General features: G+C 34.5%; 1 protein-coding gene across 4 annotated transcripts in view; it reads right to left on the bottom strand.

Moving 5' to 3' along the window:
- Positions 1–6385: 6385 nt before the first annotated feature.
- Positions 6386–26773, bottom strand: part of LOC149775760 (uncharacterized) — a 29225-nt gene continuing 8837 nt past the window's right edge. For 3 of the 4 annotated variants that reach the window (XM_089943405.1, XM_089943403.1, XM_089943404.1), the window contains 5 exons: positions 23813–23963; positions 17702–17807; positions 11983–12078; positions 8414–8476; positions 6386–7419 (listed from right to left, as the gene is read on the bottom strand). In XM_089943405.1, coding sequence (XP_089799531.1) covers positions 7324–7419; positions 8414–8476; positions 11983–12078; positions 17702–17807; positions 23813–23913 — 462 coding nt within the window. In that variant the 5' untranslated portion in view covers positions 23914–23963 and the 3' untranslated portion in view covers positions 6386–7323. The remainder of the gene's footprint in view (positions 7420–8413; positions 8477–11982; positions 12079–17701; positions 17808–23812; positions 23964–26773) is intronic. The other variant, XM_089943407.1, reaches the window with a different exon arrangement.

Here is a 26773-nt window from a genome sequence, read left to right as displayed (position 1 = left end):
TACATATTCTTCATTTTGTCACAATCATTATGTTCCTCATCTGTTGTACCACTTAATTCAGAAAAATATAGTTTCCATAGATTGACACATTCATCCAAAGTATTAGATTCTACTCCTCGAAATGCAATATTACCAATGTCCGATTTATCTTTTCTATTTTCCCGTATGACTGCATAGAATTCGTCTATTCCCATTTCTGCACTCTTTTCTATCTCTTCAAATATACACTCTTTATATACCTTTTTCTCTTGCCTATGTTTCTTTCTAAACTTTCTTTTCGCGTCCTTGTATCTTCTTTTGATGCTACACTCTGTGCTTCTATTTATTCCTGCTTTGATCCATTCTCCGCGCGCTTTTCTCATATTCTGATGTAAATTTTCAAGCCCACTTTTCTTCCAATATGGTTTCAAGTGCGATTTGAATTCGGACTTTGGAATATATCGGTCTGATGCAGTTATTACACTCTTAGTTATCAATTCATTATACTTCTCTATATCTTCTACCTTTTTACACTCATAGGTGAAATTCAAGAATGCACTAACATCAGATTTATACATGCTCATTTCTAATGGATTTGCCAAGTTCCATTTTATTCTTGGAGATACACATGTCTTTTTATTTTCCTTCAGTATATCTTTTGCAAGTGCCGCTGTAATAGGTAGGTGATCCGATATTGAGAAATCGATTTTGTCATTTACTATGTGTCTTTTTACAGCACCTCTAATTATTTCAGGTATTAATATATAATCAAGTGTGGACGTTCGTGACATGTCTTTTGATCTATACGTGATGTAATGTTCATGTGGTTTTATCACCAGCGTAGCAACTATGTTTCTCTGTTCTATTCTTTTTTTGAGAGCAAGATCTCTTCTTGATGGATTTTTACACACAAGATCTGCATTCATGTCGCCCGTAATTATGCATATATTTTCAGCAGAATACCTATCATATACATCAAAAACATTTTCACAAAATTTGTCATATGCATCATCAGTTCTAGTTGTCGAGGGAAAGTAGGTTGCAATCAAAATTATAGGTTCCAAGTCTCTCACTAAGATTTTCACCGCCATAATATTTGGGAACTCATTTTGTAAGGTGCTTGCTTTGCATAGTGATGATCTATAAAATACGGCAACCCCGCCACTACCTCTATAGCATTGTTGTATCTTTTCAGTAGGTAGCGCAACTACTTTGAAATCATCATGTAATTTATCTAAATACGTTAGATTCTTTGTACAAAGCCAATGTTCAGTGATAACAAATATATCTGTGTCTGGTAACAATTCAATTAGTTTCTGCGTGCTAGACATTATACCACGTACATTCCATGTTGAAATAATGATCATAATTATAATTAAGAAGCAATTACTAGTCATATGGTTATGCTCATTAGGAATATATTTTGTAATTCTCATGCGTTTCATCAAGTAAGTAGCCTTCTCTCCATTTTCTGTTTGTTATCCATTCCCTACATTTTATTCCAGAACTCCAAAATGATTCATTATTCATCATCAGTTCAAAATCTTTATCCAGTACATTTAGTCGAAATGTATATATATTTGATCCATCCCAATGGGGTCGTTCCTTTATGAGGCGGACGAATGTTACTGTCACACCTTCCTCCTTGCACTGAGTTGCAATAGCTGTCCTTACTACATCTATATTTTTTCTCGATTTGACATTTGATAGCAGAATGCGTCTTATTTTGTTTCTTACAACTGGTTCAAACACATCCGGTTCTATATTCCTTTGATTGGGTCTGGTAATAATTGTCTCAATATGTCTATACGATGTATCTTCCTTTTTTTGTCTCTCCTCGTCATTCGGAATCATTCTTTGATCATTTGGTGATTTGTTGTGCCCTATTTGATCTTTATTTATGTTTTCATTTATATTTATGTTAGCTCTATCTTCATATCTTAATTTCTTTTGCTGATTGTAGGTTGATGTACTTGCATTGTGAGATGTTATTTCTGTGCGCTGATTATGATTCACATTTTCCGTTATGTTAGTCCGATCATTCCGTGAAAGTGGCGGGAAATCTTTCAATGTAAACATAGCGGGACCATTGCTAGGCAAATTTGCTGGAAGAGCTCTAGCAGGCTCTTTATGTATTTCTTTTTGTCCATGTACTACATTTTCTTGATCAATAGATGGAGAGATAACATGTCTACTCTCCTTGTATGCTGATAGTTCATGATTTCCATGATTTTCTTTCATTTGCAAGTCTACGTTTCTATCACTTCCTTTGTTAGACTGATTGAATAAAAGTTTGTGTCTTGTACAAATTGTGTCTAACTTTCCCTCAATACAGTTAATCTTTTTCATGATCACATCTAGATGTTGATGTACATGAGAAGATAATTCTTTAATCTCATTTTCCCGGGTTGCCATTGATGACATCTGGAAATACATTCCTCTATTATCATTGATTAGTTTTTCTTCCTTTAATTTCAGTTGTTCTATATGAGAGTTCGCCTCTTTGAGTTTCTTCGTAGTTTCCACTAAGTCTGACTTTAAGTTTAGGATCTCATTTTCTGTCCGTGTGATAATATCACCCAACTGGTTTTCCAATCTGGAGAATTTTTCTTCAAACTTATCATTCATTATCGCTATCTGCGCAAATATTGTGCTCATTCTATCAGCATCTTCATCAGTTCTTTGTAAGGCGCTATCATTGACCGGAGCTTTCGGACTTTGTGATATACAATCACTGCGAATTGAGTTTATACGCTGGGATGATCTTGTTTCAGAATTATGTTTCAATGCCCATTTAGATATACATGCTTTCATGTCACTGTAATTATTTTCTCCTTCAATGAAATGGAATATAATATAAATATCTTCCGATAACTTATCCTCCACAGGAGCACTATTTGTTCGAGGTAAACGTTCTACTAATCGACCATCAGGACAATCATATCTCTTCCTTTTTGCTAGATCAAAGAGAGCTTGCCTAGAATCCCTGAGACCTTTGACATCAAGTGTTGATTTCAATCTTTTTTTGAAGGCACTTCTATTAAGAGTTCCAAATTTGGTTTTGATTTGCATGTATATGCCTTCATTAATTTCGTCTACATCTGAATCTTGTTCTGCTTGCGATGTCTGTGAGACAAATAGAGCATCATCATTGGTATCATCTTTGGTATCAGCATCAGTGACATTTTCAATGTTTCTCAGATTTCCCTTCGGTTTCCCCATATCATCCATCTCTGATAAGTTTAAATCCGGCCTTGAATTGGTGTTGTCCTCATTTTCATTATCTAACATGTCTTGAGCAACATCAAAACTATTTTGAGACTTTCTCTCAATGTCCACATCATCTATAATATCCTGCTGAGAGAGCATTTTTGTTCTTTTCTAATCTTAACTGTACCTACTTGCTTTTTCCTCTTCTTTTTGATATGTTTTAAACAATAATATAAATTAATATGAGTGTATCATAATTAAATCCTTACCGTGTCAAACTTTGGTTTATTAAACGATACAAGAAATATGTCCTAATACAAAAATCAAAGATTATCAGAATTATATCATATGTACTTATTCGCTAGTCTGGCAGCATTTATTAACACAAGTAAAATCCGTTGCAAAATATTTTCTTACTTAAAATGATAAAAACATATTTTTCTTTGTTATTTCAATGTTCAATGACGGCGGTCAATAAGATATTTTCAAAATGGTGCAATACTTGAGAAGCTTTATGGTAAATAATGAGCAGTTAAGAAAATGTTTTGAAATTATGATATACATGTTCACAGTTAATCTGCACCATGAACATGCAAATAATGATACATCTTGATATTATAATTGACTTTTTACGACTCCATGTTAAGTTGTACATAATACATAATACTGTCATTTATCTTGTGAGGGATGGAGATATCACCTCGTCGATGCCATTCCTCACTGGATATGTCATAACCGTACATTCCCCACATGATCATATCTTAAACGTACAAAATTACCGTTTCCTTTTGTTAGTGATGTGTATTTATTCTGTCATGTACACTACCATGATTTCTTCATAATATTAAGACAATGCTCACATTCTGGCGTGTATATTTGTTCTATATCGTACATATCCTATCGGAGGAAGGAAAGATTATGTTAATGACGATGATGATTATTCTTCACGAGTGTGCCATTGTCCAGGTATCAAAGACACGGTTACGAGTTCTAATGGAAGATTTCAATTCGGACCTTATAGGGACCAACATGAAGCATTTACTGATTTGTATACTTGTTTACATAACATATCTGAAACATTTGCTGATTGCACGGCGGGTGTTTTCGAGTCATGCAATGGTCCATATTAACATTTTGCTTTCCTTCTGATGTGCATCACAGATACAACAGTGAATTTGTGTTCTTTATTGGATTAACAATGGCTAAATTTGAATTACTAAAGACAGTAGGTATACATACCTAGTTTTCACCTCATACAAAATTGAACAGCAACGATGGACACTTTGGCAAGAGTTCACTCTGCACCATCGCCTCTGTTCTCTAGGGATTTACTATGCAATTTATGATAATATACCAGCATGCATGGTAAGAGTCTAACAAAAATGGCTGTAAGCATTTGGCCCCTTTACATACTTTGTTGTAATGACTTAGTAAAGTCATTATAACATTTCTAATACGTGTTTTGATTGTAACTGTACAAAGTAAAACTCTTCATAAAAATGTGTTAACGTGTTTTTGCAATCGTTAAATAACCCATGCTCATCGAAGCACTTCTGTTGTCATCGGAGCACTTCTGTTGTCACCTCAGTTTCGGATGTGCGTAGTTTTTGCAGGTTGTCAAACTCTTCAATTTCGGAGGTCAGTAAATATTGCATGTAGTCCGCATTCCAATAATGTCTTAAAAGAAGTGATCAGTTTGGTAAAAAAAAAAAAAACAAAAAAAAACAAAAAAAAAAAAAAAACAACAAAAAACAAAACAAATGAAGTTTGGTGAAAACTATCCAAATGTCAACATTCATATAATGTTGACACGACTGAATGAAGACAAATATAGTCCATTTGCTATTTACGACTGGTCATGCAAATGAAGTCATTAACTTTGAATGCTTAGACAATTTATAAGTCAACTTAAGTTTTAATGTAATCCTTGGACATACCGCTGCATAATGTTTCCAGAAATTTTGAGGAGTTGTTAAAATTCTTGCCCGGCATGTACCCAGGTACATAGGGGGAAGGGGTTTCATCTCTAAACATATTCTGGCCTACATCCGTAAAACTTAATAGCTGACCACTACATGTTTGCCACCCACCCAAACAAAAATTCTGCAGATGTCCTTGTTGCCCTGTACATAAATAGATAACAAACAAAATTTTTAAAAGTGTTGCCCTGCACTTAAATAGTTAGCAAACAAGCATTTTGAAAAGAATTAGTACAATGTGTTATTAGTTAAATTTAACAGCACTGACTTGATAGGTGCCACTAAAGGTTAACATGTCAGTGTAGCAAATCTACACCTTTTGTATTTAAATTAATATATATATATATATATATATATATATATATATATATATATATATATATATATATATATACAAGCGAGCATTGCTGTCTTCAACAATTATATCTCTTGTACTTTCATGTGTTGTGACGCTTTCAATACTGGAACTTAAAAACAGCTACGATGAAATGAGAACCGTAACTGAATGAAATAAATAGATAATTCGACAATATTGAAAATTAGGCATGAAGTTTTAAAGTTTCCAAAAATCTTTTCATGCAAAAATTATTCCAAACATGCCATACGGTAATTTAATTTCTATTCACGAGTATCCAGTTTTGTAACGTCGCAAGAAATTATGTTTTCTTGGTATATATATATATATATATATATATATATATATATATATATATATATATATATATATATATATATACCTATCGGTCCTCGTTGATCATTTCTGGGCTTCGATTTCAAATGCTATATGTTTTTAATTTGCATTGTGTGACTGACCTTGATGCATAAATGAGGATCGGAGTTTGGACCTACCTACTAATGTCTTTTTTTGCAAACAACATATTACATCGTTAATTTCTGTAAATGATTGTAGATTATAGATTATTATTATTATTATTTAAACATTTTTACTTGGATTCAAGTTTAGGTAACTGGTTTTCCCTCGGGAATTCCCAGCGTACCTGTTATTTGCCAAGTTCTTTACTTAAATGTTTAGTAACAGACTGATATGTTTGACATCTTAGAATGTTCTAGGAATGAACGTTTGACCCTCATCCTGATCCTCATATTGTGACTGATTCAAAATGATATTAAATTAAATTTTATTGTCTATGACAGTAGTGTTTTTTGTTAAATCTGGTCAATAAATAATGCCATTTTTCTGTCAAAAACCAAAGTCATTGTTATTTAGTAAAAGTATGAAGAAATCATTTTTATTTGGTACAAGTATAAAACAATCATTGCTATTTGGTACAAGCATAAAAAATCATTGTTATTTGGTACACGTATGAACAAGCTCATGTTGTTGTGGGTTTAACGATACAGCACACGACATGCTATACATGGCGACCAATATAAACTGGTGTAGGAATAAAATGGAAAAACCCCAGCAAGAACCACCGACACCCGGGACCCCGTATGAAAAAGTAACTAATCCATGCATGATATGTGCGATGTAAAACCAGTTAATGATAGCTCGTTACTTTTAACACTTACAATAGCCTTTGAATTATCGAATGTTGCTCAAAATAAATTTGAAACCCATTAAAGTGGGGAATCCCGTTCCCTACAAAATGGGTGTACAGTTAATCATTTCATTCTTCAGTACTGTTTTTTTCTGAATGGGAAAATGAGTACAAGTTGTATACATAGCGATTAGAAGTAAATATATTTGTGTCTGATATCACTTTTGGAACAAACTTTTATGTCCTATGATAGGGCCCCTCTGACCAGAACTCGTCTAATAATATAAAACAGAAAAGTCTCCATTTGTGATTCCTCTAATATTAAATATTTTGACTTGCAATCTTATCATGCAGTTTAAAAGAAATGACGTTTTCTGTTCATTTATTTCACATCCTTAAGGAGTCTCACGTGCTTTAAGGAGTATTTTTTCTGCTAAAATAGGATAATGTTAAAAATTGTATCTGATCAGAGACGTAATTCACGTTCTAGTTTAATATGGTCTTTTTGAAAAGCTGGCGGCAGTCGTCCTTAGCAAAGTTTGAAACTGGCACTTTTCTATCCGATTATAAAAAAATGTTATCGTCTAAAAATATGTACGTAAACGTATTTGGACAGATTTTAGTTTCGTATAAATTTAACATCTCAGCTATCTTTACGTGCACAAAATTCCCTGCGGCATTGCCTCACGAAGCTTCTGCAGTCTTGTTTTGTTGAAACCAAAATCAAAAAATGGTACCCAGAAGAATATCTAGAAAAGAGTTAAAAAATCAACTTTAATATTTCACTCAAAAAAGGAAATAAAAATGGTAAAAATCAAATACATTCATTTGAGCATCAAACTGTATCTGTAAACGAGAGAGAGAGAGAGAGAGAGAGAGAGAGAGAGAGAGAGAGAGACTGTGGTTCAGGAAACAAGCAAGTGGTTGAAGAAATTCGAAGGCATCAAGGCATTTTTCTCCCAGTAAAAATAACGACTGAGATTTGACGTGTGGGTTAAAATTTCCATAAAATTTGACGATAGATAATCGTACCGGTTTGATATTTTATGTTTGTTTCTTTGTTTCGTAAATTCCTCATAGGTGACCAACTTGGCTTTTCTCGGGCCTTTTCGTCAACTCAAACAAGTAGAGTCCAAACGGAACTGGGTATTCACATTTAAGATTAATCAGAGGGACGTTGAAATCTCTGGTATAGTTAATTGATAGCCACAGTCCTGTGCGTGAGGTTAATAGATCACTGTCGTGAAAAGCGCAACATTGAACTAGGAAGGACAAAAAGTGTGTGTGTGTGTGTGTGTGTGTGTGTGTGATTTGGATTTTAACGTAGCTTTGACAATTTTTCAATCATATCGCTAGGATGTCTGCAGTGTGGCTGTTTATAGTGATGTCTAGCAGACATGTAGCATCATGTCCCACGAAATCACATTGTCCTGGCACTGGGCAGACCAGTCCTAATTCTTAATGTTGAGCGTCAAGCTGCATGTACCATTTTTATAATTCTTTGGTGTGACTCGGCCGGGGTTCAAAACGGCGACCTCCCGCATCCGAGGCGTACGCTCTAACCATTTAGGCCACCTGAGCGGCAAGAGGAAATGGTACCCAACATGTAAAAATACAAAGAAGACCTTTACGTTTAGTAGTAATTGCAGTACGAACGTTTAGTACAGTTTCTTCCATTTATAATTATGTTTTAGACAAAAATTGTTTTTTCTTGGAAGGGAAATCATTCGAAAGAGGACTTACAGAATTCAGTAAACAGGCAAAAGGAATACAAAGGGGCAGAACACCAGTTGAGAATGATGATATCTGAAGTAGAAAAAGAAAACAACATTAAATTTATTAGCTACTCAGTGGATACACCAGTACCTATATTATTGACTATATAGATATAATTTGCACTGTTTTCTCTACAAAGGGTTCCGGGTAACACCATATTTACCGTCACTGGATTCTACTTATAAGCGACTATGTACCATATCATGTCTCTTTGTAGGACTTGTATAAACTTAAACACAAAATCGTGACGTAGACATCGTTACCAAAAAGTTCATGCGAAACAAAAACTGATATCATGAAAGATAAAAAAAAATCGGGATTCATGCAATTTATTTTAATAGAACATCGTCAAAAAGACTGGAGAATTTGTTTGTTTCTTTTTTGGTGGGAGGTCAATAATAATAATAATAATAATAACAATTTGGACTTTGTACAGCGCCTAATCATCAGAAAATCTAAGCGCTTTACAATATTAGATAGAACATAAAAATATATACAACGACAAGATAACAAAAACAAACACCATGAAATTATAAAACAAAATGATGTTAGGTTAGCTTAGACGTCACACATTAGTTGGGTTTGATTTATCATATGGAGGTTTATCTTAGTAACAAACAGAGATGGAGTTTTAGGGGCTGATACGCAGAGATGTCATATGACCATTTGAAGTTGAAAATATTAATAGACTCTAAGATTTTTGATGTGTATGGATTTCCAGGACAGTCGAAGTGAAACTTTAAGAATAATCATTATGCCACCTATCGAATTGCTATAATCCAGGTAGTTAGGAAACTACTCCCAAAAGAGGGATTCATTTATACCATATACACTGATTATGAAATATACAAAGAAAAGTCTAAACACGTGGAAATGACATTCCCTATATTATTATAAAACGGGGGTTCAACATAGGATAAAGGAAAATTATGTGAAAGTGTGTTTAAAAACACTTACGTTTTACGACAAGGCGAATTCATGTTAAGGGGATGGTACTTATCTTATTAAATTAAACTGACAAGCATAGGAGGGGGGGGGGTGCATTTTTCACGTGGTCTTTATACCACACAGTTTGATTTATACAATCACTGGCTGCATCAAAATTTTGCACAGAAAAATAAAGTCACAAAAAGCGTTATCTGTTTTACTCGTTATCAGTAGACAATCCCATGAGCCAGTCTAAAGGTCACTGGAGAGCTTTGTTCATCGACCGAAAAGGGCGAAGCACACGGTCAAAATCAATGACTGCATAAAAATCAGCATATCAGCTTATCAGTCGAATCAATATTAAATTACTGGGACGACATAAAGAACAAAAACCACAATAATAATAATAATAATAATAATAATAACAGTAATACCGTGAAAGAAGAGTATAAAGAGAATAGGATGATGTTAATTACTCGTGCTAATTTGTTCCGCGAATTGCATAGCACAAAGTTACCTTCTACATTATAATTTAAAAAAAAATAACCGAATAACCTAATTATCAAGGATTTGTGTTTGTTCTTGTTGGTTTTAACGTCTCTTAAACACTACCGGCTATATCATGGAAGCTAAGTGTCTTTCCCAAGGACACGCCGAGACAACCGGACTAGTCTGGCCTGCGTGGGCATGAAACCCGGACGCTGGGATTACGAGAACGATGCTCTCACAAGTGAACTACCACCGCTCCCTTAACTTTGAAGGAGATGTCATGTGATGCTTTGAGTGGTCTCATATTAGCTGCCACTTTTACAAGGTTTAAAAACAAACATAACATGTTAACTGCCTCATTTAATTAAAAAGTTATATACAACCGAATTTCCGAATTAGGAAATATTATATTTAGGGTTAGCACATATACCATATTGATTTATTAATTAGAAATTTAATTAAATTAATGTCGTTTCTGTGTATCAGCTTATTCTGCGCCTTTCGGATATAGTTTAAAATAATCAAAGGAATATAAAAACATAGCACATGGCAACTTCGTTAGCCAAGATTCCGGTATCGGAACCTTGGCTAGCGAAGATAAGCACATAGTCACGCAAGGAAATGTAAACACTAAGAACGAGGCCCCTTAATAAGTTGAGAGAGGCCCGGATTATACTGAAATTCGGAAATAATTTGAATGCCAAAACAAGCCCACATAAATTTTAAAACAAAAATAGAAACCGTGGCCCCGTAAGGCTAAAGGCTAGAGTCATTTGCCCCACCCCCCTCTTACTGGGCCTGCTAAGAAGTCTTGCCTATATTTCGTCGTTAACATGTTGAGCTGGAAATCATACAAAACGGAATGACTTTTACCTCTTAATCTCTGACAGTTAATGAATCGAAAAATGACTAGTTTCATCACTTTCATACAGTAATATAGAATGCAATTAAAGTTTGTCTCTGTTAGACTGGAAAATGCTAGCAGTGTCTGTTCAAGTATATACACATGTCGAACTCGCCGTCTCAAATTAAACGGCCTGTATAAATTTTGGATAGATATATAATGATAAAACTAGAGCGCCTGAAAAAGCATGTCAGTTACATATTTACACTGTTCTGTGTGAGGGAGTCCAGGATATAGCATTAGAGTAGTGACAGTCCTGTAATTTTGTACACTGAAAGTCGTATGGAGAGCATTGTTATTGTGTATTTACCATAAGCACATATATAGATAAACGTAAAGCATTTCATAAAGGCACACAAAGAGAGATTATTGCAATTTTACAAACTGTACAGCTTGGGGATCATCATAATGTTTGTCACTGACATTATTCTCAGTATTGTTGCATGCATACTTGTGTCACTATGCTCCTCATAAAATGAAGTTTATGGCCAGAACAGATCTCCATACCTTTAATTAGGATCTACTTTCCATGTGTTCATGAGTGATTAAAATGTATTTTACTTGCAAATAGTCTGTGTAGAAAAACAGCTTAGATACAATTTCTGTTTTAAATAAAATCCAGTTATTTTTGCCACACACTGGATTATTCATTAGTGTCTGTGGATCCCGTGTGGCAGAGTGGCCTAAAGCGTCCACTTTTACCAATCACAGCCATCTCACCTCTATCCGCGTGGGTTCGAGTGTCAGGTTGGGTCAATTTGGGTATGTGAGAAAGCTTGCCAGTAGCTCCACGTGGGTTGGTGATTATTATCGGGGCTTTCCAGTGTTTTTCCTCAACCAGTTATACTAGCGGTCAATGTATAGCCTATCTTGCGCTGAGAAATGGCGTTAAACCCCAAACCAACAACATTAATGTCAGTGACATTTGTGTTTCACTGCACGCAAGCTTCATCTTGATGCAAACTGCTTCAGAGTCTGTCGACAAAAAGTATGGATCTTTTATCATTGTAAGTTATTCTTTCTCAAACTCACTTCTAAGTTTTAGAGGGTACTTCATTGATGGAAAGAGGACATCGCTATTACCAAAATTTATATCCATTTCTTCATCATCAGAGTATCATCACCCACCCACCTGTACTGAAATGTGCATTAACAACAACTCTTAAACAATATTTAATTTCCGTCGCAAAATTAACAGGTAGAACGTAACCCTTACCTCCACATTGCTGCCGGTTCTTTTAATTTCAATAACATCAAGCCACTCAGCCCATGTCAGGACGAAGATTCGAATGAACCCATCTTTTGATTCTACCTGCAATATTGGGGAAAATATAATCTTAACGCTGCCTCTTTGAAGGTAGATTTTCGCATTAAAAAAAACTATTGGCATGGAGTGGGTGGGGTTGGGTTAGATAGGGTGATGGTTTTCGGGTTGAATTAGAAAGTTAACATCTTCGCTGTTGAAATTGTGTAAGATCTTTATCACGTTTAAGCTTATATTTTGAGGGTAAATCGTTCATCGGGTCTTACACTCCATGATCTTTGTACAAAAACTGAAAGTACAGGCTCATAGTGAAATTTAAATAGTTCGATTTTTTTTCACGTAATTAAATGTATCGAGAAATTCAAGAAATTCAGATTCGAGTATTTTCAGTTCACCTACTATTCTGGTGCTGTAAAATTATTTTCACACCAACCCACTCGTGAAGGGATGCGAGAACACTAGAATGAAACATCCAACATTTCCAAGGCACTAGCGCAAAACCACAACCGACTCACAGCGATACAATAACATTAAAAATAAATATAAAAAATAGCTAATTGAACAATCTATCTGCACATTACACAAGCAAGCGAGGCGAAAGATCAAAACAAGAGAGTTTATGCAAGTCACGTGGATGACCAGTAGCAGGCAGACACATTTGACACACAAGCACACACCCTCCCTCACCCAATACCCCCAAAACAACAATAACAAAAAAACAAGTATAAATAATCATCATAAAAGAGTGACCAAAACAGCAAACAATGGATAAAACTATATTTTTTCGAAAAATGCTTGGGCAAGAGAGTAAAAACAAAGAATGGACATGAAATACGCAGTGCTTTTATTTAAATATTTAAGAAGCATAAACATTGAAAGATAGTTTGATGAGAGAAAAGTTTATCAGCAAAATAAAGTAACGATTTTTTGAATACCTTTAACTTACTCGGACAAAAAAGGAATTTACAATGGGAAGATTTAATAAAACTCTAGATACAAGTGCTTATTAGTGTCTACTCAAAATTAACCAGAAAATGTGTGTAAATTTATCAAAATTAATTAAGGGATAAGAATAAATTCGTCCTATACCATATAGACGTGACCAGGGTCCAAACCAGCAAAGAAAACATATACAAAATATAAATTAAATTATTTCATTACATGACAACTGATATATTTTTGGAACGCCTAAATTAAAAAGAGTGAAACAGTCAGAATTTCAAAATACAAAACAGTTTTGAAAAGGATACCTTGATAACTTTACCTATGAATTAATTTAATCAGACTTGAAGGAAGAGGGCATAGAATGCATTTCTGACCAACAATAACAATCTCTATACGACAAGAAAGTTGATATATACAAGACTGAAATGATTTTGAAGGCAAAAGAATGAACTTTGGTCGCTACGCACTCCTTAGATGGAAAGGATACAGCACATCGTTTTAATGTTGGGAACAAACTAACATATAATGTCATTAAAATAAGCGAAGTAACCACAATACATACATATCAATATCAAGGAGCATGACAACATAAGAGTTCCTGAAAGATAAGTTTATAGAATGTAATAAATATAGTAAGAATGGTAGATGTAATAAATGTAGTAAGAATGGTGGATCAGATAATGAGGGAGTTAAAGATAGTATCATAAATGAATATGTGTTAAAACCCAAGGAAAACAAAAGAAAATATAATACAATAAAAATATCACAGGTAAATAACAAAATGGTAGAAGTACAAATGAAATGAAAACGTGATAAGGTGACAACAATGTAATCGATGTAATACTAGCATAATTAATGATATCACAGAAGAAATTAAAAAATATAATCAAAACTTTGAAGTTGATTCCAGGTACAACTAAAAAAAAACCTTAGAATAAACAACTTAAGAGACTACAAATGAGCCTATGAGATTGGTTTTAAAAATATTTAAGGTAATGAAAATCACATATTTATTGAGGTAAGCACCGAGACATGTAAATCTCTCTCAATTTCATTTAAAGAATGAATAGAAATTACACAAGCAGCTATGCGTTTATCTGGACAGAAGTTTTACCACGAACACTTTTGATTCGTCTATAAATCTACAGAAAGAATTACGACACAATTAGCAAACTTAATTTGAGAAGAATTTTTAACCTACATGCATGACCTAAAATGCAGAACACCCATTTCAACGTGTAAATACAAACAAAATTGATGATACCTTTTCAGAGAACTTATTTAGTAGAAATGAAAATGGAACGACATTAATCAATGCTACAATCAATATTTGGATGTTATGAAAGAATTCGAGTGATGCAGATTGTAAGTGTGCGAAGCACAACTAAACTGTTTTAAATGCAGTATAATAACTTATAGTGGAAATGGTAGAACTATAAAATTCACAAGAGGCGATGAGTGTGAAATTCAAGCAGACTAAACTTATATAATTGTGCATGAAATTAAAAGATGAGAGAGAAAGAGAGAGAGAGAGATGAATGTGACAAAACAGTGCAAATTAATTTAAGCAAGGTTTGAAAAAACTATTCGAATTATGATATGATCCCAAATTCAACTTTCTCCCTGTACTACGAAGTCCCATGCGTTACGCCCCTGTATGGAGCAATGGAGTCAAGAAGTACGACATTATCTGGTTATCATTTACGAATGTTTAAATTAAACAATCCCTTCACACTTTCCCTTCTCCATAAAACAGAGTTCCTTCGGGTTTATCTCCCAGGTGGAGACAAGAGGGAAAATGTAGAATGCATTTTGATTATTTTGATTATTATATTTTTATTCAATAAAATCATATTCAAATCAAAGCATACATTGAACTTGGCATAATAATATTCTTAAATTTCAATTTATACTTCGGCTCATGGATTATGTCTTAAGGACGTGACAATATTAGGTCAAAGGGTATGATACTTTGATTACATATTTATGTGAAATAATAATCTAACTGTGCCAGAAAATACTGATTTATGTGAAATAATACAGTCTAACTGCAAGTGAATACTGATTTATGTCAAATAATAGTGCAACTGTGCCAGTGAATATTAACTTCTGTGTACAAAATAATCTAACTGTGCCAGTGAATTTTGATTTATGTGAAATAATGTTCTAACTGTGCCAGTGAATATTGATGTCTCTTAAAAAATACAGAATTACTATGTAAGTAAATATTGATTTATGTGAAATAATACAGTCTAACTGTACCATGGAATACTGATTTAGGTGAAATAATACAGACTAACTGTGCCAGTGAATACTGGTTTCTGTGAAATATCCGTACCAGTAAATACTGATTTCTGTGAAAATATACAGTCTAACTCTGCCAGTGAATACTGATTTTTGTGAAATAATACAGTCTAACTGTGCTAGTTAATATTGAGTTGTGTGAAATAATAGTCTAACGGTGCCAGTGATTACTGATTTCTGTGACATAATACAGTTTAACTGTGCCAGTGAATATTGATTTATGTGAAAAAATACAGTCTAACCGTGCCAGTGAATACTAATTTCTGTGAAATAAGACAGTCTAACTGTGGATGTGAATACTGATTTCTGTGAAATAGTATTGTCTAACTGTGCCAGTGAATACCGATTTCTGTGAACAAAGTCTTACTGCACCAGCAATTAACGATTTATATGAAATAACAGTCTTACTGCACCAGTGATTAACGATATATGTGAAATAATGCATATTCTTACCGTACCAGTCAATACTGAGTTATATGAAATAATACAGTCTTAGTGTTCCAAAGAAAATTGATTTATGCGAAATAATACAGTCTAACTGCGCCAGTGAATATTGCTTTATGTGAAATAATAGTCTAACTGTGCCAGTGAATACTGATTTATGTGAAATAATACAGTCTAACTGTGCAAGTGAATACTAATTTATGTGAAATAAAAGTCTAATTGTGCCAGTGAATATTGAGTTCTCTGCAAAAACAGCCTAACTGTGCCAGTGAACACTCAGTTCTGTGCAGTAAGTCTAACTGTGCCAGTTGATATTGATTTTTGCGAAATAATAAAGAACTACTGTGTAAGTGAATATTGATTTATTTGAAACAATAGTTTAACTGTGCCAGTGAATATTGATTTATTTTAAATAATAGTCTGTGCCAGTGAATACCGATTTCTGTGAAATAATAGTCTAACTGTGCAAGTGAATACTGATTTCTGTGAAGTAATAGGCTAACTGTGCCAGTGAATATTTATTTGTGTGAAATAATATAGTCTAACTGTGCCAGTGAATACTGATTTATGTGATATATTACAGTCTAACTGTGCTAGTTAATACGAATTTCTGTCTAACTGTGAATGTGAATACTGATTTCTGTGAAATAATAATCTAACTGTGCCAGTGAATATTAATGTCTGTGGAAAAAAGTCTTATTGCGCCAGCGACTATATATTTTTTCTTTTCTTCTTCTTCAATTTTAGAGTTATTGTAGCACTACATGATTGGACCTGTGTATTGCGACAGTATGCAAGAAATGTTTATTGTTTTAGTGTTGTGTGGGTTGGTGTGAATACAATTATACCGCTCTAGAGTAGTATGTAAAGTGGGAGTACTGAAATTTTAATTTTCTCAATGCTTCTCCTTTAAACAATAAAGTCGCCTTTGTTTTAAACAATGGTTCAATAAACAGACTCAGTGCAATGAATATAACTGCAGCACATTTTTCCTAATTGGAAAGAAACTAGAACCACTCGTATAAAAACGTATACCGTAACACTTTGTGACATGCTATTTAAAACCCATCTTCTAACTAAAATAATTACATTTTATGAGAACCTTTATAACAATTTACAAGAATTATACAAATAAACAGTATGAGCTACTGATCTCGCAATGACATGTGAGCTGACACATACCTTGTGTATATCTTGCAATTACATAGGAGCTAACACATACCTTGTGTACATCTCGCAATTACATAGGAGCTAACACATACCGTGTGTACATCTCGCAATGACATAGGAGCTAACACATACCTTGTGCACATCTCGCAATGATATAGGAGCTAACACATACCGTGTGGACATCTCGCAATGACATAGGAGCTAACACATACCGTATAGACATCTCTCAATGACATGGGATATAACACATACCTTGTGAACATCTCGCAATGACATGTGAGCTAACACATACCTTGTGGACATCTCGCAATGACACAGGAGCTAACACATACCTTGTGGACATCTCGCAATGACATGTGAGCTAACACATACCGTGTAGACATCTTGCAATGACATGGGATATAACATACCTTGTTGACATCTCGCAATGATATGGTAGCTAACACATACCTTGTGGACATCTCGCACTGACATAGGAGCTAACACATACCTTGTGGACATCTCGCAATGATATGGTAGCTAACACATACCTTGTCGACATCTCACAATGACATGGGATATAACATACCTTGTGGACATCTCGCAATGACATAGGAGCTAACACATACCTTGTGGACATCTCGCAATTACATAGGAGCTAACACATACCGTGTGTACATCTAGCAATGACATAGGAGCTAACACATACGTTGTGTACATCTCGCAATGACATAGGAGCTAACACATATCTTGTGGACATCTCTCAATTACATAGGAGCTAACACATACCGTGTGTACATCTCGCACTGACATGGGAGCTAACACATACCTTGTGGACATCGTAATAGGTGCCCTCATTATCCATCTCAGTAAGAACTCTCAAAGCAGCAAGGACGGACGCCGTAAACTTGTCGGGACTAGCATCTATCTTCCAGCTTAATAATAATAATAATAATAATAATAATAATAATATACAACAATCTGTATTTTTCATTTGGATGTACATTATATCTCACCTTTCTTAAAGTCAATTCAACTGATAATATGGCCCTTACTACTTCCTGTATTGTCTACTGTGCGTCGTCCATCAGTATTTGCCATGTTCAACTCCTCAAAATCATTTTGACCAATATGTACTAAATTTTATGCGGATAGATGTTGGTGAAATCAGTTACCGACTAGTTTTTTTCTCAGAAATGTCAAAATGCTTCAAATGTTTATCTGATCGTTCTTTTAGGATAGGACCGTATTTTGAAAAATTAATAGTAGTCGTTATGAACATACATTGTCATTGGCAATTTCTTTACAAATATAAAAGTTGTCGACCACAAATATGAACATGGTTGTATTTGGACTGAAGTTCTAAACACAGTACACATATTACATTTAGTCAATCAACCAAAATGTAGACAAAACTGAAACACTCGTCTTGCTGCTTCACGGATTTTTAATACAAACTACCTGTCTCCTCTTGAATCAGTTTTGGTTAAGAAACTTTCCTTTTGTAATAAATGTTTCTTTTATAAAAGTGCCAAATGTTTGAAATTTAATCATTTGCATACATATTTGCTTAACAACTACAAAATTCCTTTTAATATGTGAGAACCTGAACTTATTTCGCCCCTTTCTTTCAGACCCTTTTTCTTTCGTTCGCACTTCCTTCATTTTTTCTGTATTCTTTCAAAACCAGAATAGCAGAAAGTGGAAACCCTTATGTAAACTGATCTAGTTGTGAACTGTACACCTGATGATTGTGTAGCGAGTTTTGTAATGTAAGACAACACTCAGCTCGAAACGAACGAATAAATAAGTAAGTAAGTAAGTAAGTAAGTAAGTACACAAGTTTCTGTTGTTCAAAAATGAGAGTTAACTAGTTATGAAAATTCCTGATAATTATTAATACGACCTGTCCCAAGACATTAACATAACTGTCTTGCGCATTCTCTTGGGTGTCACATACATACATACACATCTTATTTATTTGTTATAAAAAGGTATATCTACATATTTTCTCTCTCTCTCTCTCTCTCTCTCTCTCTCTCTCTCTCTCTCTCTCTATATATATATATATATATATATATATATATATATATATATATATATATATATATACGTTTGTCAAGCTGATGTTACTGTTGGTATTGTAATGTTTCTGATCTGTATGATTTTACTGTAAATATGTACAATCTGTACACGTGTCAGATATGTCGTAATTGTTTTATGTCGTATCATTAACATAAAGTTGCCTTTATGCTATATCTTTATATCCTATAGCACTGTTACACTTTTTATCTCATGTAAACGGCTGCATCGTCTAAAAACTGCATGGTTTCTTGCATCTGTAGAAATGATATACAAAAGGGATAAGACGAACAAAAACAGTCTAGCCTCAGCCAATTTTATTGTACACATAACACTTTACCTCCTTCACCCACCCCCACAACAAAATAGTATCCACCAAACCTACCCTCCATCAAATTACCTGTACTGAAATGTAGGGATATCTACGTTAAAATTATTCGTTGAATACCGTATGTTTATGAACAGGCTTTGGACTAAGGCATTTATACCATAGGGGATTAAGCCTTGTCAGAGTCACGATCTAAGAGTGAAGCGAATAGGATGGTATTCGGTATTAAAATGTCATGATCTAAGGGTGCAGCGAATGGAATTACATTCGACATTAAAGAATGTCATGATCTAAAGGTGAATCATATTCAATTACATTCGACATGAATTCACTTTTATCACCACATCGTCAGTATCACTTTTTGAACTACTTTCTTTTTCTATGTAGAAGTATATCTGCCCTTATGTTTGTTCTTAAAACCGGTATTTCCGTATTTAGGCCTATTTATTTTTTCTTCTCCCCCCCCCCCCATCAGGATGATCTTCAGTACACATATATGTAATCAATGCAAAGGCGCCATCAAGAATGCATAAAAACGAACCCCAACCATACAATCATACAGGTAACACTCAACAACAAACATTAAAATTTGTAAGAAAACCTCTTGATTACATATAGTAATAAAGGTGGTTTAGGTGGCGATTTTACATGTCATCACAATCATAATCATTTATAATGCAGAAAGCAGGCATTGATCAGTTTCGATTGCAAATAAAAATAAAGTGACAGTCGAAATTTGGGTGCAACGTTTGTTAACGAAATAGAATGCAAGGCCCGCCAACAGACAAGTCTAAATGCAAAAATAAACAAAAGTAGAAGTAAAGTTTTTAAAAGTAAACTCATCATCATTAAAATATGTTGTTTACTGATATTACACTCTGAAGTCTCTTGGAATGTTCTGCCATGTTGTTTACTGATATTACACTCTGGAGTCTTTTGGAATGTTCTGCCATGTTGTTTACTGATATTACAATCTGAAGTCTGTTGGAATGTTCTGCCATTTTGTTTACTGATATTACACTCTTAAGTCTGTTGGAATGTTTTGCCATGTTGCTATAATACTTTCTCACCAGTAACGTTCACTCTATCGATCCGCGCAATAAATGTGTTAACGAAAATATACAACACTGAAGTATTATATGTACAACATGAATTTGTAAAAAATAAAGAAGAAACAAAAGATTCGCTTTCCTAAAATTATTGTATTACTTCAGAACTTCTTACAGAATGGAAAAACAAATCCATGCAACTCAAGCATTTTTGCATTGAAAACTGTACAGGAAAATGAAATCTGTTTATTTTTTAAATAGAAGATATAGAAACATATTTCACGAATAAAGGGGAAACATTTTGTCTTGTCACGAAGTCAGAATGTTTCCACTTCTCTCATGAGATATTTCCCTATACCTACTCAAAAAATGTACATAGCCTCTAATTGTATACTAAAACCTTGACGAACATCATTATCAATATATTTAAAAACATTTGTCTGATGAACTCGCTAACAGATTCATGAATTACATATCATCTGATACTTTCTGTTTTAAATCAAACGAATCCGAACTAGACGATGATGTACTTTATTCATAACAGAATGATAGAGGTCAGCAACACTGCAATGTCTGCCAATCTACCCTTGTTTTGCAAAGTATTTTTCCTTACACACACATCTAAAACATTTCGCAAAATACGCTCTTTCAAACTTTTGATGAACATTGCCGGCAATCCAAAATTGCTTGGAATAAGATACATACCACTGTCAAAGGCTGCGACATTAAATACCACTGACGATGTCACTTTTGACCTTTATGCATGAATTTACTTCTGAATGTCCCCCCCCCCCGCCTTCCTTTGGCGCAGCGCTGGTCTCATTTGCTTCTTCCGTGCAGTAACATCTTACTTTACTACTTTTGTTTTGTAAGTAAATCGATTCTCAAGTAATAAAATAATTCAGCATACACGTGTATTACTTGGGGTGGGGGCTGATTTAATAATTCAAGTATTTCTAATAATGATAATCTTGCTAGCTAAAGTAACCAGTCATCGTGAGATGTCTTGGTGTTTATTTAGGAAAAGAAAGCCAAACACACAGTAACGCAATGATTTAAAAAGAAATATGTCACATGTTAATATCTGATGTTAACGCCAGTTTTACAACTAAAATATGTGTATGGAGAAATTTCACGACATCAGGTTTGGTCTTTCAGTTTAATGCTTAACATGTTATAAAATATCCCTTGTTTCTTCTAACCGTTCCCAAACCTTTTAAGATATCTGGACATTTATGTCGGAGTTTGTGAGATCAGAGTGTGTTCATGATCGAAAACACCGAATTCGCCAAAACCCGCGATTGTGGCATGTGATGCTGTTGTTATTCGTCATTCGAGTCCGAAGATGACAATGACATCACTAACTGGCTTGCTTCGTGTCTGTGAGTGGCTGAACAGCCATTTCCATTTTGTGTTCTGAGCTGTCTGTGGCACTACTGACAGGGGATGCCACGACAGTTTGCTCAACAGAGGACGTACTGCAGTTCTGACATTTACGAAGCTCGCGATTCTGCAATTCTCCTCAGTTCAAAGTGTGTAGCTCCAGTATAAGTGAGACTGCGACATGTTGTGATATCTTCCCAAGATTCATAGTCAAGTGTTGAAGTGTTTTAAGGATGAACTGACGAAATATTTCAAGCTTTTCTTCTGACCACCCCGAGATCGCGCTTCCTCCTTCAGTTTGCCGTGCATTTGTATTTTGTAGCCGCCCTTCTGACATCCTAGTGACGTAACCTGTCCATCTCAACTGTGATTTCTCAGCAAAGTATGGTTGCTTGGAATTCCTGCCCGTGTGAGAAGCTCAGGGTCTGGGACCAAACCTGTCAACTTATTCTCGTAATTTTCCTCAGGCAGCGAATATGAAAATGGTTAAGCTTCTTTGCATGGCCTCTGTACCCCGTCTAGATTTCGCAAGCATACATCAGGGTTATCTACACAATTGTTTGCAGACCGACTCCTCTGTGCTCACACACATTCACACGTAGTCTGCCAAAAGCCACACTTGCTTTAGCAATTCTGGAGTTGATTTCATCATCGATGTGGACTGTACGTATCAAAGTGCTGCCGATATTTCTGAACTTGCTCATTGCCAGTAGGGTTTGACCATTTATTGTGACGTCAGGCTCTATGTAAGGCTTTCCTAGTGCAGGTTGGTGCATCGCTTGTCTTCTTTATATTGATTGTGAGATCGATACTGTGACAGGCTGAGGAGAAATGGTCCATACTATGTTGCATGTCAGACTTATACATAAAATTCATAGAACAGTCGTCAGCAGATAGAAGATCATGAATATCCACTTCCTGTAACATTGTCTTAGCCTGTAGTTTCCTCAGATTACAGACGGACGGAAGGCGTCAGTAAGCATAGCATAGGAAACCATAATGAACAGGGCTGGGACCAATATACGGTCTTGCCTGACTCCACTGGTGACTGGTAATGATTCAGATGATTCATCCTCGCCCACGACACAAGCGAGCATGCCATCATGGAAATGACGTACCACCAATACGAATTTCTTTAGACAACCAAATTTTGTCCTTTTCTTCCAAAGGCCACCACGGCGGAATATGTCAATGGTTTTTGTCCGGTCGATGAATATAATGTATAGGTTAGAGTTCTACTACTGGCATCTCACCTGGTGTTGACGAACTGCATACACCATGTATGTTATCGCTCGTACTTTCCTGTACTACTGCGCAATGACTGGAAGAGATCAGTTAAGTTTCGACTGCGGTCCCCATATCCGGTCGGCTTGGTGTCAGGATAATGTGACTGGGTGGGACATGATACTACATGTCTGCGGCATGATGTCCCAGACATCACTATAAACTGCAACAATGCAGACATCGTAGCGCTATGACTGAAACATTGTTAAAGCAATGTTAAAAATCCAAATCACACATACACACCCACCCAGAAATAGCAATTACCATACAATTTGACGTTTCAATAAACCCATAAAAATCGGGATTTGTGAACAGTCTACTTTTCTTTATAATATCTAATTAGTCAAAAGATTGCCAAATTTAGTGACATAATTGGATTGGCATTTTCATTATATAGGTTGCCTAATTCCTGTTACCATTCGACCGCTGATGTCGGGAAAATGTAGACGGCGGTATTTGGATCACGTGACCATGTAATGTAGGAAATGGTGAACTACGGTGTCTGGTTTTTAGATACTGTACTTGATTCCCACGTCGGCTTGTGAAATAAACGAAATAAAAAGGTTTTAATTGCTTTGAATGAGAATATAGGTCTTTTACTCATCGATATGTTGCATAATTTTCTGGCTCCTGTTTAAAGCGACTACTCCACATCGTTACTGTCAAGTTTCAGCGAATTCCATATTTTTATTTATGAAGAACATGCTATGACCTCTGGCACACAAATTGACACGAATTACTTGGGGTCTGGGGAATAAAGGCTAGCTGGTCGGGGAAGAATTGATATACACAAGGAATTTCTTTAGATACTTACGTTTCACTATAGCTGTGAAATTTACGAAGGAATGGAAGCCACATGGCTGGCCGTACAAGAGCCTGTATTGGTGACTGTAGAATACTGCTCATTGATACCATCTCTCCAACTCATCAACCTTTCATGGCGCCACATAAATAGATATCCCGACCTTTATGAAACACAACACAGAACCATGTTAAACGTACACAAGAACAACAACAACACACACACGTAATTAAACATATTTCGTTCGTAGTAACATCTTCTTTCTGACATTAGGAAATGTGGAAACATTTCTCATACTTTTTTTAAATTTATAAATGAATTAATCTATAACTAAAACAACCGCTACCACAACCTTCTCCTCCACCGGCGCCTGTTTCTGTTTTAAATTTTTTTTTAAAAATTAGCTGAATAGACTTACAGTTGCTGCTATCATAGCAATAGCTATAAAATAAAATAACAGCAGGTTTTAACATGTTTTCTTTAAACAGTCGCTTTAACCTTTTATTTAAGGTATTATTTCTTTAACATTATTGTTAATACTATTTTCTCTATAATGGTTTTCTATATCAGTTAAGTTTATTTCAATCTGATCTACTTTGCTTTCAAAATCTTGCAAAAATTCTTTCAAGACATTTTTTAATTGCAATTTTGTATTACCTATATCGTTGTATGGCTCTCTAGACCAAATAAATTAAATCCTGCTTTCACTCATTAAAGTTTTTAATTAACTACTTCCACTGCATTTACATGACCACTTAATGTCATAATCTTTTACCTTTCCTTTACTGAATAACGCCTTTTTAAATCTTCGAAGTTCCTTTTTATCTCATTTTCTAATATTTTGTAGTTTTAGACTGTAACTGAAACCTACTGTATCATTTCTAACTTCCTGTGATAAAGTTTTGTCATAAAAATTGTGTTTTTCCCCTGGTGATATTTGTTGGCGCTAATGACTCAATTGTTGAAATGTACGCCTATTTCTTCAATAGCTTTTGTTAGCTGCTCAGCATACTGTTATAGTAACTCATAATATGGTACATACACTAAATTACTTACACCTCTGTGAGTATACATATAGTTAGATGCCAAAACTGTAGTCGGTTTACCCTTCTTTGGATATGAAGCGTATTTTGTCCATTTTTATGTATAGTAAAAGAGTGTTCTGTGTTTCCATACTATTGTGTCTTATATATGTCAAAACTATGCTTCACAAATTCTTTCTATTCATCAATTAGTTGTGTATTTAATTGTGAAACTCCTAGATGACGAGTTTCAAATCTCTAATGTAAGAATTTTTTTCTTTAATGATATTTAATTTAACATTACTTCCATTTATTATAATGTACATTAATGCCATCCTGGCTATAAACATGATTATTAAATTCTTGACCAAAATCACCTTCTGCCATTTTTTTTCTCTCTAAAACAATTAGCAAGATTTACTGTATAAGAGACTGAAGTGACTGATTTTTTACTGGATGCCCCGCGATGTCAGCGGTTTACTGTTATGTTCTGTTGTATTTTGTGATTATTCGCACAAAAATATAAACAGTAACACAATTCTCCTTTTACCCCACGATGACATAAGCGTTTTAGAACAGAATCTATTTTCATGGTTATAATGTTAGCCTTGTTCACTGACGGCATGTGAAAACTTGTGATATTTTTTCACTCATGTCAGATATCAAGGTTATTTCATTCAGAAAATTCAGACATTCACGACGTAACATAAAATACAATTACATTCAGTTCTTAGGGATTTGTAGTTGTTCTGTCGAGAAAATTATGCCTTTTATATACATATTATGACATTTTAAATATCTATTAATATATTCACGGCCCTTAAGATACATAATTTAGAAACAAAAAGGCCAACAACCAGTGCAGAGCATGAAAAAGAAATTCATCATTCTTCTTTTCCATTTAATTTAAAGAACTATTCATCATTCTAGGACAAATAAAACTAAGCACCTATCCCTCCAATTTGTATACATTTCACATTCACTATACAGAATTATTGCACAAGGTCCACGCTAACTGGTAATGTATCTTTCTGTGGTTAGTAGGTAGGAAAGAAATCAATTGCCTTTCACAGGAAGAGGTCGCATATATTTTGCAGATCTCTTTCGAACTCTCTCTAGTATCGAAATTGTGTACTTCTTTTATATTTGCGTACTACACATTCTGTGTCACGCTTTCAGATACATTAACGGTACTATTTGATTTCTTTATTTTTATTTTTTGTATACAAGAGATATTGCATCATACAGAATCATACTTTAGCAGTGCGATTTCTATTTTTTATTTTAAAGTAATTTAAGTTTTCTATTTGAATGTTTTTATTTTTCAAAATGAGGTTGGAATAATCTGGTTTCTATACGGTCAGGTTTCAGTACTGATGTCTGCCCCAACAACAGCTGGGTTTAAACTCTCAATCGTTGATTTACAAGTCTAACAGCTAAAGCAATTGTCTTATTTCACCCATTTATTACTATTATAATTTATATCCTTTGTGATGATTGATTACACTTACCGGCTGTTAACTGGCTGAGGCAAATAACATTTTTAATAATGATATTTACAGCGAAGTAGTCCTAGGAAAGTAGCATTGACTTCCCTCCACTATGGGTTGAAGTGTGTGGAAATGATTGATTAAAATATAGTCTAATATACAGGAATGTCAGGACTGCTTTGCTGTACAAATTTCATAGGCCCATCTTGATTTATTAGAACACAGGAAATATATCAGTGTAGGTGGTAATTAAATTGCATGAACTAATGACGATAGTTAATCTCTTGAATGGTCTATGCTAAGTTTAAAATATGCAACATTTAACGATCGACCAGGATACGTTTACAATTCATCTGCCGTAGGTAGCATTGACCTTGGTTTGACTTTATGAGGCGTGTAGTATGTACATGCAAATATATGGGTTCTCTTTAAATATATACCGGCCTTACAAAAAAAAAAAT

The sequence above is a fragment of the Sinohyriopsis cumingii genome, chromosome 19 (assembly GCF_028554795.1).
Source record: "Sinohyriopsis cumingii isolate HCF-2022 chromosome 19, ASM2855479v2, whole genome shotgun sequence".
Lineage (NCBI taxonomy): Eukaryota > Metazoa > Mollusca > Bivalvia > Unionida > Unionidae > Sinohyriopsis > Sinohyriopsis cumingii.
Note: the sequence above shows the minus strand (reverse complement) of the source record. Positions and strands in the feature narration are given on the sequence as shown.